Source organism: Sorex araneus, chromosome 3, assembly GCF_027595985.1.
Source record: "Sorex araneus isolate mSorAra2 chromosome 3, mSorAra2.pri, whole genome shotgun sequence".
Taxonomy (NCBI): domain Eukaryota; kingdom Metazoa; phylum Chordata; class Mammalia; order Eulipotyphla; family Soricidae; genus Sorex; species Sorex araneus.
The window spans coordinates 63,763,573-63,779,807 of NC_073304.1; the positions used below are offsets into that span (position 1 = coordinate 63,763,573).

The following is a 16,235-nucleotide window of genomic DNA, read 5'->3' on the forward strand; positions in this document are numbered from 1 at the left end:
CTGAACTGTGAGACAATAAATGTCTGTTGTTTCAAACCATCCCATTTGTAGCAATAAAGTGGCCTTAGGATACTAGTCAGGGGCCTTAACAAATTCATGTGCACATAGATGGGGTGACTGGGATGGCAATGAGATCTGCCATAAAGTCACTGGAAGAACAATGGAAAAAATAAGTGACAGTAGCCTAGAAATTTTATGAAACTCTGATGTCCATATTCATGTATTTAATGAACATGACATTGGAAAAAGGGTTTGACCTAACTCATGTAATCTACAAGGACAGTTTCAGCTCAGCAGACTTGAAAATGATAGATATCCATCAGTGGGACTAAAAAGATTTGCAGAACTAGATTTAAGAAGACAGTATTCCTATTTGAGAGGCTCCCAAGTTCATGCATCTCAAAGCTCGTCTGTATGAGAACATTCGTAAGTGGTACTTTCTTGTAAGCATAAGATCCATGTGCTTAGCTATGCCTAAAATAAGATATCATAATTTAATGAGTCAGCTTTGGCACTTTCCTTTTTCTTTTTTCTCTATTTGCTTTGCCCTATTTATTGCTCTACACAGGATAGATAGTACTGTGGGCTCAAATATACACACGTGCTCCAGTCAGCATTTATCCATGGCCAGGTTGGTGGCAACCAATATGAACTACCTGAATAGCTGGCAGAAACAGACTTTTTTTTTTCATCTGGTTTGCCCTTTCTTTCTTGGTAGAAATCCAAGCCCTCCTGCCAAATCACATGCTTTTCTTGCACAATATCTGTCTCTTGATAAGTTGTGGTTCGCTTTCATTTTTTTCCCATGTCCTCATCTGCCGATCTTTATGACTCGAAGTCTATCTGTAAGTCATTAAGCGCTAGGCACTATAGAGGCACATGAAGATAATAAGCCATGATTTGTATGCAGAGGTTGTTTATGAGGGTCACCTCCTTTAATAATAAGTTTCCTAGGAGACACAGAAGAATGGGAATGGCTGGGAGTTTTCATTTATTTTAGCACCCAAAGAAGAATTATGTGAGTTGCCATCATTCTCTGGCTTTTCTTGCCAGGGTGGGGGGGGGCGGGTTATGGTGTTCCCAAGAAGAGTTCAGGAGGTCCTAGGGACCACTCCCAATGATTCTCACCCCAAATGTATGGGACTGAAGATTTGGTTCTTGTGCTGATGATTTGTTACTGTTCTGGCCCAGTGGTGCCAGGGGTCACTTGGGGGGGCCACCAGGCTTATACCAGTAATTCTTAGTGGGGGGGCATATGGTGCAGGAATTAAACATGGGGCCTTTAAATACAAAACAAAAGATTCAGACCCATTTACTGTCTCTTCAGTATCTGTGATAATGTGATTCTCTAGGAATAAAACTCTAAAATAATATTTTTATTATTTTCATTCTTCCTACATATAACATACTGGCAAAAGTATTTTTCCTCATTTCCCAGTCTGCTACTCCACTTTCTTTTTTATTGTGGGGGCCCATATAATAATTCTGGGGGTCTTTGTAGGGCCAGATATCAAGCCTCAGGCTGTGCACATATAAGGCCTATATTCTACCACTTGAGCCACATACCTGCCACCTTCTACCTTTTGAATCTGAATAATCATCCTGACTTGAAAGACTATCTTCTGGAATTGATCATGTTTCCTTATTTTTAGTGTGAAATGAATATGCCAAGAAGATTGTCAATTGATTTAACTATGCTCAATGTAAATAGAATTTGCTATGAGCCGACAAGTGTCAGTAAAATTATAGTTTACAACAACTAAAAGTAGTTTCTTTATGCTCAACGGGAGGTATGTCTCCCTTTTTCCTTTGTCCCACCTGTTGCTCTCAGAGTTTTATTCTTCTGCTTCATCTCCAAATAAACAAGAAACACTGGTGGGGACGAGGGAGATGTGAAAAGGTGCAGAGACCTGACTGCTGGACCCTCTGCTGTCCACCGCCCACCATGGAGCCTGGACAAAGTGACCTGATGGGCTGCCAGCCTGGTGAGGGAGAGACTCTAAGGCCCTGGGGAGTGTGGAGCCGAGCTTGGCTGCCAGCACTGGAATTGGGCAGGGAAGCTGCATGGCTTTTTGATTGCGTGTGGGTCTGAGCCCAGAACTTCTCCAGCCTCTTTCTGGCTGAGAGATGTTTATTTTATAGTGACCTATTTTAGTATTGTTGGATACAAATAAAGAACAGGAAACTTGTGGGTGCTAAGGGAGGCTTGAGGTTGGATAAAAATTCACTGTTTGCAGAGACTGCAAGTACTCTTGGAGGGGTCCAGTTTTCTCATGGCTATGGCTTCCTCTCCTCAGTCCCACTGCTACTGTCTTCATGGTTTAGGACAGCTGAAGAAACACCCAGAAGCAAAGGTGTGTGCCCTAATTTCACACTCACACAACTGTCCCACCCCTTGCTAGCCTCCCTCTCCCTCAAACTTGGGAAACCAACACTAAAGACACGTCAAGACATCTGGGCAGAGAACCTTATGAAACTGCCTTCCACCCTCTTTGCCAGCTGCTCAGGACTGACCTTCCAGGCATTTGCCTTCACTTCTCCATCTTGCGGTACATATCCTAACTCTCAAGAGTCTAAAGAATCCATTTGGACAAGTACTAGATAGACCCAATGCTGTATTCGTAGTCACCATCTTCATCCTTGTCATTTTCAAGTACTTATTTCAAAGTCCCATACAGTAGAGAAATGTGAACCTCACAATCTGAACCTCATTTCATGTCCACCTGTCTGCAGCAACCTTGTATTTACCCTTAGGTTGACTGACAAGTGTCATGGTAAACTCTGCAGATGAGGTTCCTAGAGTTGGCAGCATGGACACACAGTTGTTTACCTTTTCTTTCAACCCTACCATGTATTTCTCTTTGTTTTCTGGAGCGCATAGACTTTACCAGGAGCACCATTTATATCTTAATCTTGAGATGCTAGCTGAAGCTTTCCCTCCTTCTTCTCTCCCTCATCATCCCCAGTACTTTTGAGTTAGCTGGCTCATCTGCCTTAAAACATGTCTGGTTATCTGCAACTCTAACTGGTAACACAGTATACCACCATGACTTACTCAGTTTGTCTGGAAAAGAAAATACATATTTTAGTATAAAGAGAAGATACAAGCAATGGAATAGTTGGTTATACATCGTTGATTGTAAAAAATGGAAATATTGAGTGCATTTTAAATGATTAATGTATGAAACTGGTCATCACTTACTGTGCATTAATCAAGAAAAAATGCACACTTCCATAGTGGTTAATGTTGCAGGCCCGTTGTTCAGCTTTGAGAATGTGCATAATAATGCTCAGTATGACAATGAGTTGGGGTAGCTGAAAATTTAGGATGGTTGCAAGTTTGGTGTAGTATTTGGATTAGCATCTTAATCTGTGCCTTGTCAGCCTCATCAGTACACAAGCTATGCATTTTTTTCCAAAACTAGCAAATATGGATGATGCATCTTTTTAAAAAACTTTTCAAAAATCAAGAATAATGACCAAGGTACCTGCTTAAACAAATACTACCAGCATTCATTAGTTAGGATGGTTACATGTAAAAAAAATGATGCCAGATAGTAACAAATCCAAGAGAAGTTTATTATGAAAATGGCACCTGCGGATGAAAAATTAAGTTACATAAAGACAACCATGTATGTGACATGTATGAGAATCTACAAAAGTATAAAAAGAACCCTGTTGTAAATGAAGTATGTACATTTCTGATTTGCAGCATCATCAATGGTCAATGAAAAAAAAATGTTTCAAAATAAGCCAGGCACTCAGGAAGTTAGGTCCGGTTAGCTTCACACAAAACAAATGTACCATAGCTGTCGCTTTGTAACGTTTTAATTTTTTTATATATATACTGTAGAGTTGGTAACACTGCTAAGATTTTTACGAACAGAATATCCCTTTCCCCATTATTCAGCTACTTGGCACCAGTCTCCTCATAAAAGTTTTCATATATTTGTACAAGAAATAGTTAAAAACACAGACACAGTCTTCACAGGTAATGAAGTGTTTTTTTTTTCATTTTGTAATTTTAAACACTATGGATTTAGACAGCAGCTGTGATTATCTGTTAGTTTAAATCACCAGAAATCATTTTGACACAACACAGAAACATTTATAAAAGAAAAAAAAAACAGCTGTCTAGCTGTTCTTTGTAGCTGATAGGTGCATTCCTTTGATTGTTCAATAGCTAGAGTAGAGCTTCCAAAATTAATCTAAAATTTTGTGATTGGCCTTCTTCACCTTCTAAACCTATTTACCACCTTCAAGTATGCCCACAATTAAAATTGATGGCATTTACCACGTTCCTTAGTTTTTCACAGTGATTTGGGCCCAACTCATGAAATCAAAGGTCCTAGAGGAATCCACTCAACACAGTGATATTCAAAGGACAGCTGAGTTGCTACATTAGCATTGCACACATAAACAAATATATATGACAATTCTATATTCCGTTAACCCCTCCCCTTTGTTTAAAAAAATGTTGGTTGACCTTTGAAATAGTTTTGTCTCACTGGTAATTGCTTTATATATTGCTCCATCAGCCAACCTGGAAGGAAACCAAAGAAAAGCACCCACTGCTTATAGGTAGAGCACAAGGGACTCTGGGAATGTTAACAACTGAGGCGATATGGCATCGATTTATTTACTCTGAGCATTGTTCTTCAGTGCTTTGTGTGGCACTCCCGAAGAAAAGAGTCATACCCAGAATTCCATTGTGGGAAAAATGGCTCCATTAACCTTGAGCTAGTTAAGAGTCTTTTTATCTCTGAGAATGAAAAAGGTTTTGGGGTAAGGAGGTAGGAATGAGGAGGAAGGGAGGGGGCAGACAAGAGAGGGAGGGAAAGACAGGAGAAGTTGGGAGAATATACACCAGCAAAGCAACAGCAGGAATCTTAAAAAGTGAAACGGAAGATTCACAGACAGTAGAAGCAGCATAGGGTGACATCACAGAGGAAGGCCACCACACAAAAATCACTAACCCCCAAGAATCACTGATTCACTAGGACTGCAGGAATGGGACGGTACCACTCCAACTAGAGATAGAGCACAGAGAAGACAAAGGACAAAACAACTACGTTAGCTTAGTATATACTGCATATAGAAACACACATGGAAACTGCAATGGACCGACAGCCAAGGACACGTACACATTGCACACATTTCAGTTCTTACATCTGTTATTAGATGCCTTAACAAACAGCTGCCAAAAATATGGAGTGGAAGAAGAATTTAATACTTGACAGTCATTTGGAGTGTTTGACACTACACTGATTTCTGGCAACAAAGACAAAATAGGATTTTTTTTCTTTTTTCTATTTTTTTCTTTTTTTTCTTTTTTTTCCTTTTTATTTTTAACTTAATGTGCAGTTTTCAGTTGCAGTAATCTGTTTGAAGCTTATTAACCCATTCTTTAGTTTTAGATTTCAACCTAGAAATAAGAGAACCAAAGGGAAAAAAAAACTGTCACCGAATCCAATCAGTCCTCCCCAATACAATCTTCCTTTTTGTCTATTTTTAGCAAGAAGTGAAAAAAACAATTCAAAACATGTTAAATGTTTTTCCGTTTACTCTGAAATGTTATTGAAGTTGCAAAAATTAGCCTCAGTTAGACTGAGAAAAGGAAAACACAAACAGCTCAACCAAAGGTAGTATGTAACACTAAACTGCTCCTCAAATCAGTTTGATCGAGTTTTCCAAAAAGCCCCTTTAAAAAGGGCTTTATTGACCCATTAAATTTAATGTGAGGCTATGTTTGTTAGTTGGGAGGTAAAAATTTTAAGTCCTGCAGCAAATGTTAATGAGGGCTTTGTCTTAACTAACCAAGGAGACTGCAGCAATGGACTCCAGACCAGGACAAAAGACATTTCCCCCCCAAACCCAGCCCGGGAGCTGCATTTTGTATGAAGACATTATAGATTAATAAATGATAGCACCATGGTTTTAGAAATTAAGTTAATGTTTCAGTAATTAACATTTAGTCCAACTTTTTTTTAAAACATTCTAGTCACAGGCCAGAAATTAAGTTTAAGAACCCAAATTATTTTCATGTGCAAGTAAGAAAATCTTAAAATCTTAACCATAAAAAGAGAATTAAATTCTGCATAAAATTCTAAAATACTATCCCCCTATTTTTTTTTAAAGGAATTAGGAACCAAAACCAAATCCACCCCATTTCATTTGACTTAGTCAAACAGGGCACATTGTTTATGTTTGTCTCTTTCAATCTTGATCATATCAAGATCTTGACGAAGGAAAACCCAACGGTTGTCACTGGAGAAATCTCTTGACCACAAGACTGAGTATTCTATGGCAGAGGCATATACACATTAAAGACATCTTAATAAAGATGCAAAGAAAAGCAAAAAAAAAAAAAAGACCCAAAAGAACAAAATAACCAAAACCAAACTCCGACACAGATCTTAGAAGACAAAAAAAACAGGCAGGCCACTGGTCATCGGACCCTCGGAAGGCAAAAAAAAAAAAAAATCTTTACATGAAAGAATAAGTCAGGTTAAAGAAAGAAAGAGAGGGGGAGGAATTAGGGACCCTCGCATGGAGAGAGAAGCCGCGGACCTGCTCGAATTCAAAGTGCTAGAATCAAAGGTCTAAACGAAAACGCCGACGATGCCTCGTGCGCGCGCGGGGCCTCAGTCCTCCTTGCGCTCCAGAGCCTGCGCCGCGTGGATGCCGTTGCTGTAGACGGGGAAGGGCAGCGTGGAGAAGAGTCCCTCGGCCGTGGTGAACACGTTGCCCGCCGGCATCTGCGTCAGGCTGGCCGCGCTCACCGCGCCGCCGAAGGGTCCTGACATGTTGAGCCGGTGCACGTGGTGGTAGAGCATCTCCATGGGCGTCTTGGGGTCGAGGCCGAAGCCGGGGCTGTTAACGTCCACGAAGTTAACAGCGTGCGCGTTGGGCAGCAGGTTGCCCTGCATGGCCAGGGTCACCTCGGCGGGCGCGTAGCGGATGGTGCCCGTGGTGTAGACCCTCTGCGCGGCCGTGCTGCTGGCGGCCAGGGTCCCGGTCACCCTGTGCACTAGGGGGAGCACGACGTTGCCCGCCTGCAACCTCTGCAGCGCCTCCAGGTCCCCCGTGTACAGCAAGGAGTTGGACGTGCTGGGGCCATTGCTGCTCGTGCCCACCCCGCTGGCCCCTGCCGCGCCCCCGCCGCCCCCGGGGTGCTTGTCCCGCGGGGACGCCGAGAGCGGGGGCGAGAGGGGGTCGGAGGCCACCGGAGCCAAGGCCGGGGTGGCCGACGTGCTGAACTGAGTCTTGCGGGCGGCGGCCGCGGCGGCGGCGGCGGCGGCGGCGCCGTCGGCCCCGGGCGGCGTGAGGACCGAGTCCGGGATGGCCACGTGCAGCCCCGAGCCGCCGCTCGCGCCCCCCTGCGGGGACGGGAAGTGCTCGGAACTGGGGGGCTTGGTCATGCTGTACGGAGACTCATTCCTGGAGATCTCCCGGTTGGGTGGGTAGTTCCAGATGCTGCTGTCGTTGTCAAAGTTGATGGGTTCCGAGATCTCCGTCTTGATCTTGAGCACCGAGGCACTGTGGGGGGAGGCCAGCAGCCGCGGCGGCTCGGCCAGGCCCGCGGGGTCCAGGCCACCGGGGCTGGACGCGCTGGACAGGCGCCGGCGGCTGGCGCTGCCGCCCTTCTGCCGTTTCCGCCGCCGTTTGCGCTTGGGGTGCTTGCCGGGGGCCTGCGCGCCCGCCTCGCCCGCGCTGTCCGAGTCCTTGGCGCTGTCAGACGTGAGCGACTCGCAGGCCTGCAGCCGCGCGTCCGACTCGCTCTCCACGTAGCGCTCCACCTTGATCTGCATGGGGCCCAGCGCGCCGAAGCTGTCATCGCCCGCCTTGGGGTGCTCGAAGTCCGAGTGCTCGAAGCTGTCGTCGCTGTCGCGGCTGTCCGGGTTGCTGGAGCTGTGACCGTCGTCGTGGCAGTTCATGTCGTCGTCGCACGCGTTGCCGGACTTCTTCCGGTCGGGCTCGGGGTCCTCGCTGTTCTCCGACTGGTTTCCCTTCTCATCCGACTTGGAATTCTCATTGTCCTCTGCGTGGGGCCAGCAGCCCGGGATTGGCAGGGTGGGAAGAGGAGGGAGACGGGAGACAAGGCGTTAGCTTAAGGGTAGGACCCACCGTTCACCTGCAGGGGGCGGGCTGGAGAGTGGAGAGCTGGGTCGCCCTGGTCCAGATCTTTCTCCTCTATCCTCTCTCTCTCCCTCTCTCCCTCTCTCCCTCCCTCTCTCCCTCTCTTCTCTCTCTACCACTCCCTTCCCCCTCTCTCCCTCTTCGGCCTCTATCAGGTGGGTGCTTACTCTAAGCATGGTCCGGGGACCCTGTTTGGACACTTGTTACAAGTGCCAATTCTTCCTTCTAACCACCATCCCTCCCCTCCCCCACACCTACTGAGTCCAAATCTGTGTTTGTACAAGATGTCTAGGACACATTTAAGCTTGCCAAGTCCTGCCATGTCAGGTAAATAAATGCTCCGAGCAAGAGCAAATTACCTGGAATAAGTGTCAGTGACAGAAAAATGATGGCATGCAAGGTGACTTTCTAAAGAGGTCGGCACCTTCCATGCGTGAATATTTGCACCTTATTTGAAAAGCCAACTCCTTATTCTGGAAGCTCTTTTTCTCCATAGCAATTGCGGCCATCTGATTCACTCTTATTATCTCCTATTGTCTCTTTTCCCAGCTAGGACGTAGGCTCCAGGAGCAAAACATTTTATCTTTTCTGTTCGTTGCTATGTATGCTATAAATACGCAGTGGAGAAGTCTAGAACTTCTTCCCTAGTAAAGAAGCTTCAGATAAATGTAAGAACCTTCAGGTGAATGTAATTTCAGAGAAAGGATAAGATTCTGGTGCTCTTCATCTCTTTAAGCTGCCCTAATACACTCCGGAGGACAGGGATATGAAGAACCTGTGCCCTCAGGATGGGAGGTGGCAAGCCCATCAAGCACGCTTGTGAGATGTTCCAGCCACACAAAGGCCTCTGACTGAGGGAGGATGCTTTCGCATGGCAGCCTGGACCAGAGCTTGAGCAAACGGTATGGCTACTTCTCTATTTATTGCTCCTGGAGCAGAAGAGGTAGCTTTAGGAGAGTCTTTGGATTGTTTGCAGGTGCAAAATGATTTGAGCTCTGTGCTTCCTGGCCCTGTGGATGTTTGTGCAAGGCAGCTGAGGGCTGATGAGAATATAAGTTTTTATATAAACTCTGCTATGTCCCACAGAACGGAGCAGAGTGTATTTTTCAAAAACAACTAGCACTGGGTATAGGTGGGTTCATTCTGCACAGATGAGAAAAGAATAGTCCAGCACTCTGACAAGAGTCTGTCACTGATACCTACTTCAGAGGCCTACTGAGGTAGTGAATATTTAGGGCTCAAAGTCATATACTCTCTTGGAGCTAACAACCCTGCTACTGGGTTTTGATAAGATGGCCAGGCCTCCTTCTGTGTGGACAGCAGGAAGCCGACATTATTAACTCAATCCAGCTCTTAATTTGTGTACAAATGCCTACATGCCACACATAATTATACAACTGTGCATGAGTATACACAGCAACATGTTTATATATTTATATAGGTGTATATTGCTACTTCACAAGTATACATTGTTTATATATATATATATACACACACACACACACCTGTATCCATGTTCACACATGTGTGGGGGCTATACATAGCCACCTATCTGAGTGGTTCTGTAGTCACTTGATGCGGTACATACTTCTGTGCAAAGCTAGACCCATAGCTTTGTAGTGCTGATGGTCCTTTGGCCACTGCCCACCCTTTGCGTTTGGAAAGGCAAGCCACAGAACATGGAGAAATGTTAATACCTGTAATACCTGAGGTGTCTTTAGAGTCTGACTCTGAGTCAGATGTCTCTGAGGACTCTGAAGTTTTTTCCGGCAGATGGGGGAGCTGTGCGATATCCATTGGGGTGTCCTTGTACTCAGGGTTGCTGTAGGGAGAGAGGCAGGCATCAGGATGGTAGACACCCATTCTGCATGCGTTGCATGCATGCTCTTGACCATCTTAGCCCCACTTTCCTGCCCCAAACTTTTGGAATTTAGAAGACAAAAAGAGAAATCATTCTCAGCTCATCACAGGACTTGAAAAAGCATGCACGTGCTGGGGTACAGGTGCACCCTGCTACAATGATTGAATGCCCAAATGCTACGTGAAAGACAGGAGAAAGCTTTTAAATAATCAGGTAGCACTGGGGGCCAGGGAACTGTGCTGCTTGTCATTCCTTCCAGAGTAACACCCGGGGGCCTGGGGGATGAGAAGTACTCTCAACAATTCATTCCCATGCCTCCTGGGGCGCCCCAGCTTCTCCTGGGCTCCTAATGAGTCCATTGCCTCAGTACCCTGGTCTAGGCTCCCTGATGGAGCTTCTCAGCTGCTCAGAAGGCGCCAAAGCTTCTGGGGAGGGGGCAGGAAGCCCAGTGCCTAACGAGCTGACAGACGCACAGGTGCTCCTTGGGCTGCACAGAGCACGGCTACTGAACTGTCAACACGCCCATTACAATCACATTTTCATCTGTGCATGGGGCGTACACCTGTGGCTTGTTAGCTGGAACTCTGATTGCAGTAGGGAGAGCCCCAGTGTGAAAGAGGCCCTAACAGAATGGATCTAACCCCATTTGCACAAACGTGCTTCAGTTTTGTTCTATTTTTAATTCGGAAACAGGCCTTTTATGGGAAAAGTCACTTTGGGTCAGTGTGAGTTATCTGTCTTCTAGAAATTCCACTTCAAGGTCAGCCTGGTGTACAAGTGGAACAGGGCAATGTAATCCAGAGGAACCAGAAAAGCTTTTTCTCTCCTTCCATGATGCTAAGCAGCCAGAGATTTACAGGAGATGACTTCTCAGTTGCTAATCTCGAATGAAGTTCTTGCATTACTACTCACTCATTTGCTAATCTCTAGCAAAATTCTTATATTAAAGAGCCACTGTTTCCATAACTGTTTTACAACTGCGAATGTCCCTGGGAGGATTTAGTCACTAAGATGGATCATAAGGCATTTACTACTTAGCTTCAGCAGCGGGGTTCGCTCTAGATAATCAGCTGAGACTAATGATGGGAAGGTAGCCTTAGCACTTCTGCAATCTCTAAGTACTCTAAATCGGTAATTCTACCAGGCTTTGGGAAGGAATGGGAGGAAGACTAGAAGAGCAGCAATGGAAAAATAGGGAAGGACAAGCCTGAAAGACAAAGAAGGAATTCTGAGATGGATGATGTTGTATGAAAATATTGCTCAGAGAAGATCAAAGGAAAAGGCTGAGGGAAGAAAAATCAGTAGTTATTTTGACAAGGCCAAGTCCTTCACTTATAGCTTCTGGAAGTGATGCCAATGAGCAGTAGGCTTGCTCTTCCTCTGCTAAAATCCATCTCTTCCTCAATCCAGATACCATGGGGCTCACAGTCCCTTTTACTCAACTTACAGTCTTTTATTACCGAAGCTAGCACGTATGAGTCTTAGTCAGCTGGAACAGGTCCACCACATCTGAGATTGTGACTCGAGTTCTGAACATTGGTCTTTGCTATAAAAACTCCCTCCTTCCTGGACAGATGGAACAAAATCACCACTCATGAATTTATACCATCTGATCCCAGACTAGTTCAAGGGGGTTGATCCAGAGTCGCATGCTCCTTAACCCTGCTTTATTCCCTCCATTTGGGGGGCAGAGTAGAAGGCAAGTTGCTGATGAAACAGCAAGATCTAGATAGGAAAAAACTTCTCAGCATGTAAGTCAAATTTAAAGACTTTAGGGCCCAAACACATTAGCATCGGAGACCACCAATTTCTATTCTAGTTTCATTTTTTTTCCTTCTGGAATGTGAAGTGTGTGTGTGTGTGTGTGTGTGTGTGTGTGTGTGTGTTTGAATGGTGCTTAGGAGGCCCAGGAGGGCTCCCTGGTACACTGATTCAATATGAGGTCTCAAGGATGTGATGTTGGCGATCCCTGGTCACCTTGGGGTTCTTAGGGGACCAAGTGGTTTTGGGGGTTGAAATGGGGGCAACTGTACGCAAGTCTTGTGCCTTCCTCTATATGATATATCTAATGCCTAGAATGTGAATTTTTATAACCTCTTCTGCATTACTTATTACCACTCTTTCTTCAACCTCTATGTAAAAGTTATCCTTGTACTAGATCTCTCCTTAGGCATATCACAAACATAGGATAGCTGGCCTGAAAATCAGGTTTCTGAGAAAGTGACATCAAATACATGCACCTCTAGAGAGCATTAATGTGGTGTGGTCAATAAAAATAAAGATTAATAAAACTTTTCAAGTGGTAAACATTAAAGCCTTCTTCAGAGCAGTGGTCACTGGTATCTATCGGAGGAGACACTCTGATGCCCTCCTGCCACCAGTAGGTGAATGTACTGTGGAGGGTCGATGTGCTGGTGAGTTCTGATTGTGAACTCTCCGCCCCTTGATTCTCTCAGAAATGGGATTCAGATATATACTAAAGGGCGACAAATTTCCACTTAGAATGTTCACTGTAAGTTTTCCTTTGGGACTGGGTCCTACTTGGTGGCTTTTAGGCTGAGAGACAGCACAGACTACAATGACTGTAATAGGAGGTACCCAGGCTAAACATTTGCTAGGACTGGTGGAGAATTTTTTTGAAGACTTGTCCCCAACCTGAGACAAGCCCGGCTGTTAATATCAATCACTTTTTCATTGACATCTAAAGGGAAAATGTGAGGAAAGAGAGAAATTGTGTCTCACACTAGAATTTGGGGAATTCCTCATCTGGGCCACATTGATGGATCTGAATGATCCACATTAAGACAGCAGGGAACCTTGACGAACTCACAGGACAGGTAAGAGATGACTGTATTTGTGTTTATACTGATACGGTCTTGATTCTGGCAAAGCTTATTGAAATTTAAATGCCCAGGTAACTGGACTCGGCACATGCAATATGCTAAGGGCTTCTAGTGAGGGTGGAATACAAGAGGAATGTAATCTACCCATCCATTTTTGCTAAACATTCATAAGGATTAGAGTGCATGAGTATACATGTGGTAAGGAGAAGGAGGTGCTTTTTGAATGATTTAGCTATAGGAAAAAGTCTGTATTCTTTATCTGGCCTTGCCATTGATGGGAAAGCCAAAGCAACTCCCACAGAGCTGCCCAAATGTTGATAGACCAAGAATTATTGAAAATTTTGTCACTCTGCCTAAAAGTTCTTTCTAATAATAGCTTTGATGTTTTCATATTTCTTTGAATCTTGAGGAAAGGAGAGCAGAATTTCCACATCATTCCACACCAGATACCATCAAAAGATAATACAACATGTCAGTTAATAACCCTTGGGCTGCATACTTTATAACTGAGTCAGAAATGAAAAAGAATTAGAAAATATACCTAAGAAGATAGTTCACCCAGATGATATTCTTCTCATTTGCGTTCTTGGCATTAATAGCTATGGTGGCACTAGACTGTATCCAAATATAGCCTCCATTCTTCTGCATCCAACGATAGTACTTCGTCACACACTGGCCTTTATTCAGTACTGGGGGGCGGAGACAAAACAGAAGGCATTGTGGATTAGGAATGGGACCAAATGATTACCATCTCTGCAATATCTGGCACTTAGAAAACAGAGGGTCCCATGCCCAGCCCTGGAGTTCCCCTCTGTATGCATTAATGCACAGTGCAATTAGAAGGAGGCAAATAAAACCAACACTTCAACAAAGCAGCAGTTCTAGAGTCTGGGTTACTAGCTGTTGTAGCAAAACTATCAATTTGGGGCAGCCATAGCAAGGAAGAATAAATGGATTCCAAAACCTCTGGGCTCACAGAGCACCTAACACAATTGGATACTGTCAACAGGGCTAGACTTCAGGTGGGAACTGAGGTGAGTTTGTGATCTCTTTGTAACTTTGTGGTGGGTCCCTCGGAAGTTCTGGGTATTTGAATGGACATTTCATCCCTCTAACTTTAATCATTTCATTTCTGCGTGGGCTATAGCAACCAGGGTCTTCTTGTATCCGTTTCTTTTGAGTTTCTTGATAAGAATTTATACTTCAGGTATGAATTAAATTGACACTGGTCAGTGGAGGAAATTGTGGTGAGACTTTACTGGATGTTGAAATCAAATAATTTCTGCAAATAAATCAGAGCACAACACTGGCCTAAGGGAAGCACAGGATTGACTTGGCTAGAGCCAGAGTGACAGCTCCACACAGACGCTGAAATATGGCTCAAAAATGAAGGACTGAGTAAAAACAATCAGTAATATGAAACGGTGCCATTAAATACCCACTGAAAGAGAGCTTTAAAATGCAGATGTTAAAAATGATACTTTAACCAAAATCTTGCCAAGTCGAAATTGATTTGATTTGTATCTGGGTACTCCGGAGCTAGTAAAAGGGGAAAGGGCAGTAAATCAGCCCCTGAAATAAAGTGCTACGGATGGGAATGGTTTAAAAAGATGCCGGAAATGTGCAAAACCTGCTGGTATGACCTGGCTGTGAACACAGCAACTCGTCACCCCCCCACTAGATCATGCCAGCTGGCTTGCCACTAGAGGGCAGTATGCACTCATCCACGTTGCCCACTTTTGGCATGTCCTTGTCTCCGTCTGCTGAAATGAAAAACCTCTAACTGCTGTAATAAATTTGGCTAAATTAGCTGCTAAATGGTTATCTCAAGTAATATGTATTTGCATTAATCATCTTGCTCTAAACCAGAACAAGCCAGAGTCCTAAAGACGTAGTAAATTCATATTGTCCATTTAATTATGGCTAATAAGTGCTTCATATACAATAGTTTCATGAAGTACACTTTGATTTTTTTTGGGGGGGTCTGTGTGAATGGGTAAAGGGAAGTCACTTTGGAAAAGAGCTGTGTTTTAGGCTCTTGAAGCTCTTCTGTCAATTCTGAGCCACTCTCCCTGCCTTCCAAAGTGATCAAAACCAACCCCCCACATATTATATTCTTCAACTTTGATGCTTTTCTCTCATTCTCCCTGTTTGTTTTTTTCACAAGACACTAAAGTTAATAATTATGTCTTAACACTTTCTTGAAAATTCCTTGCTTTGATGATCACTTCAAATGCTGGCGAATTGTAGTCTGAAACTGTTCAATAGTTTAGGGCATTTTTAAGGCCTGTAACTGTTATCTTTCCTGGGAGGCGAGGCGCCACAGGTAGCATTGTGTGTTCCTTTTGTAGGCGGTTGTTAAGTTCTGCCATCTGCATGCATGGCCGCCCAGGCTACAGAACCGCGTGGCGAAGCTGAAAGCAGGAAAATACTAACTCTGCCACACAGCTCTTCTGTCAAACCATTGCTGCATGCAACATGATGTGCTTTTATTCAAATCCTCTCAACCTGGTTAACTATTAATAGAAGAACGATGGGTTATGAAACTCTGCCCACTCGTTTCCAAGCAAAAATAAACAGCACCCCAATCAGCAGTTGGTATGTAATTCTGTTGGCTCAGTATCTGGCATAAGGAATCATTTCAGATGGTTCTGGAAGTTTTAACAAAGGCTAAGACACTAGGAGAGCCCTTTTTGAGCTGCACATGAAGAGACCGCGAGACCAAAGGCCAGATCAACCCAAACTGTCTGGAGATTCCAGGCTACCATTTGAAGAGAGCAGGCAAAATATTAAAAAAACCTCCAGAATACAGAGCACAGAATGGGGTAAAGGAAGAACACAATTATAAAGTCAAATTAGAATTTGTAGACTCAACATGAAGATCACTCTCATGATCTAATACTACTTCTGTTAGTTAAAAACTAACATAAGCTCAACACAGAATTGGACAGTCTGTACAACAGAGGGCCTCCCTGATCTTTACATGTATGCTGGGAAGGGGATGAGGAAAGATACTATGGTGCTTTTTTTTTTTTTTTTTGAGTTCAGGAAGATGATGCAGGCTGATAACGGGGAACTGGGTTTCCAGAGAAGATAAGTCCAACTGTATCCTAACACATGAATACAGAGCTGCATCATCCAGGCCAAGGGCCGTTTTTAAGGGGATACTTGAAGTCGGGTAGCTGGTGCTTTGACTTTCTATGACGGTGACCACAATGCCGATCCAGGAGCTTGTCATGGACACAGGAGAAGACATTTGACCTAATCCATTCATTTGTGCTGGGCCAGGCAGAGAAGCAGAATTCTTTACATGTAAACATTCCAACCTGGTCCTAAAGACTGTTGTCTGAGGATCTGCGTCTTCTGAATGAGACTAAATGAGCTCTAAAGTT

The 16,235-nt window shown here is 44.1% G+C and overlaps 1 protein-coding gene across 9 annotated transcripts in view; it reads right to left on the reverse strand.

Annotated features, from left to right (window-relative positions):
- Nucleotides 1-3,563: 3,563 nt before the first annotated feature.
- NPAS3 (neuronal PAS domain protein 3) overlaps nt 3,564-16,235 on the reverse strand; it is a 939,716-nt gene continuing 927,044 nt past the window's right edge. For 6 of the 9 annotated variants that reach the window (XM_055132051.1, XM_055132058.1, XM_055132056.1 and 3 more), the window contains 3 exons: nt 13,385-13,532; nt 9,837-9,961; nt 3,564-8,041 (listed from right to left, as the gene is read on the reverse strand). In XM_055132051.1, the coding sequence (XP_054988026.1) occupies nt 6,645-8,041; nt 9,837-9,961; nt 13,385-13,532 (1,670 nt within the window). In that variant the 3' untranslated portion in view covers nt 3,564-6,644. The remainder of the gene's footprint in view (nt 8,042-9,836; nt 9,962-13,384; nt 13,533-16,235) is intronic. The other 3 variants (XM_055132054.1, XM_055132059.1, XM_055132057.1) reach the window with 1 other exon arrangement.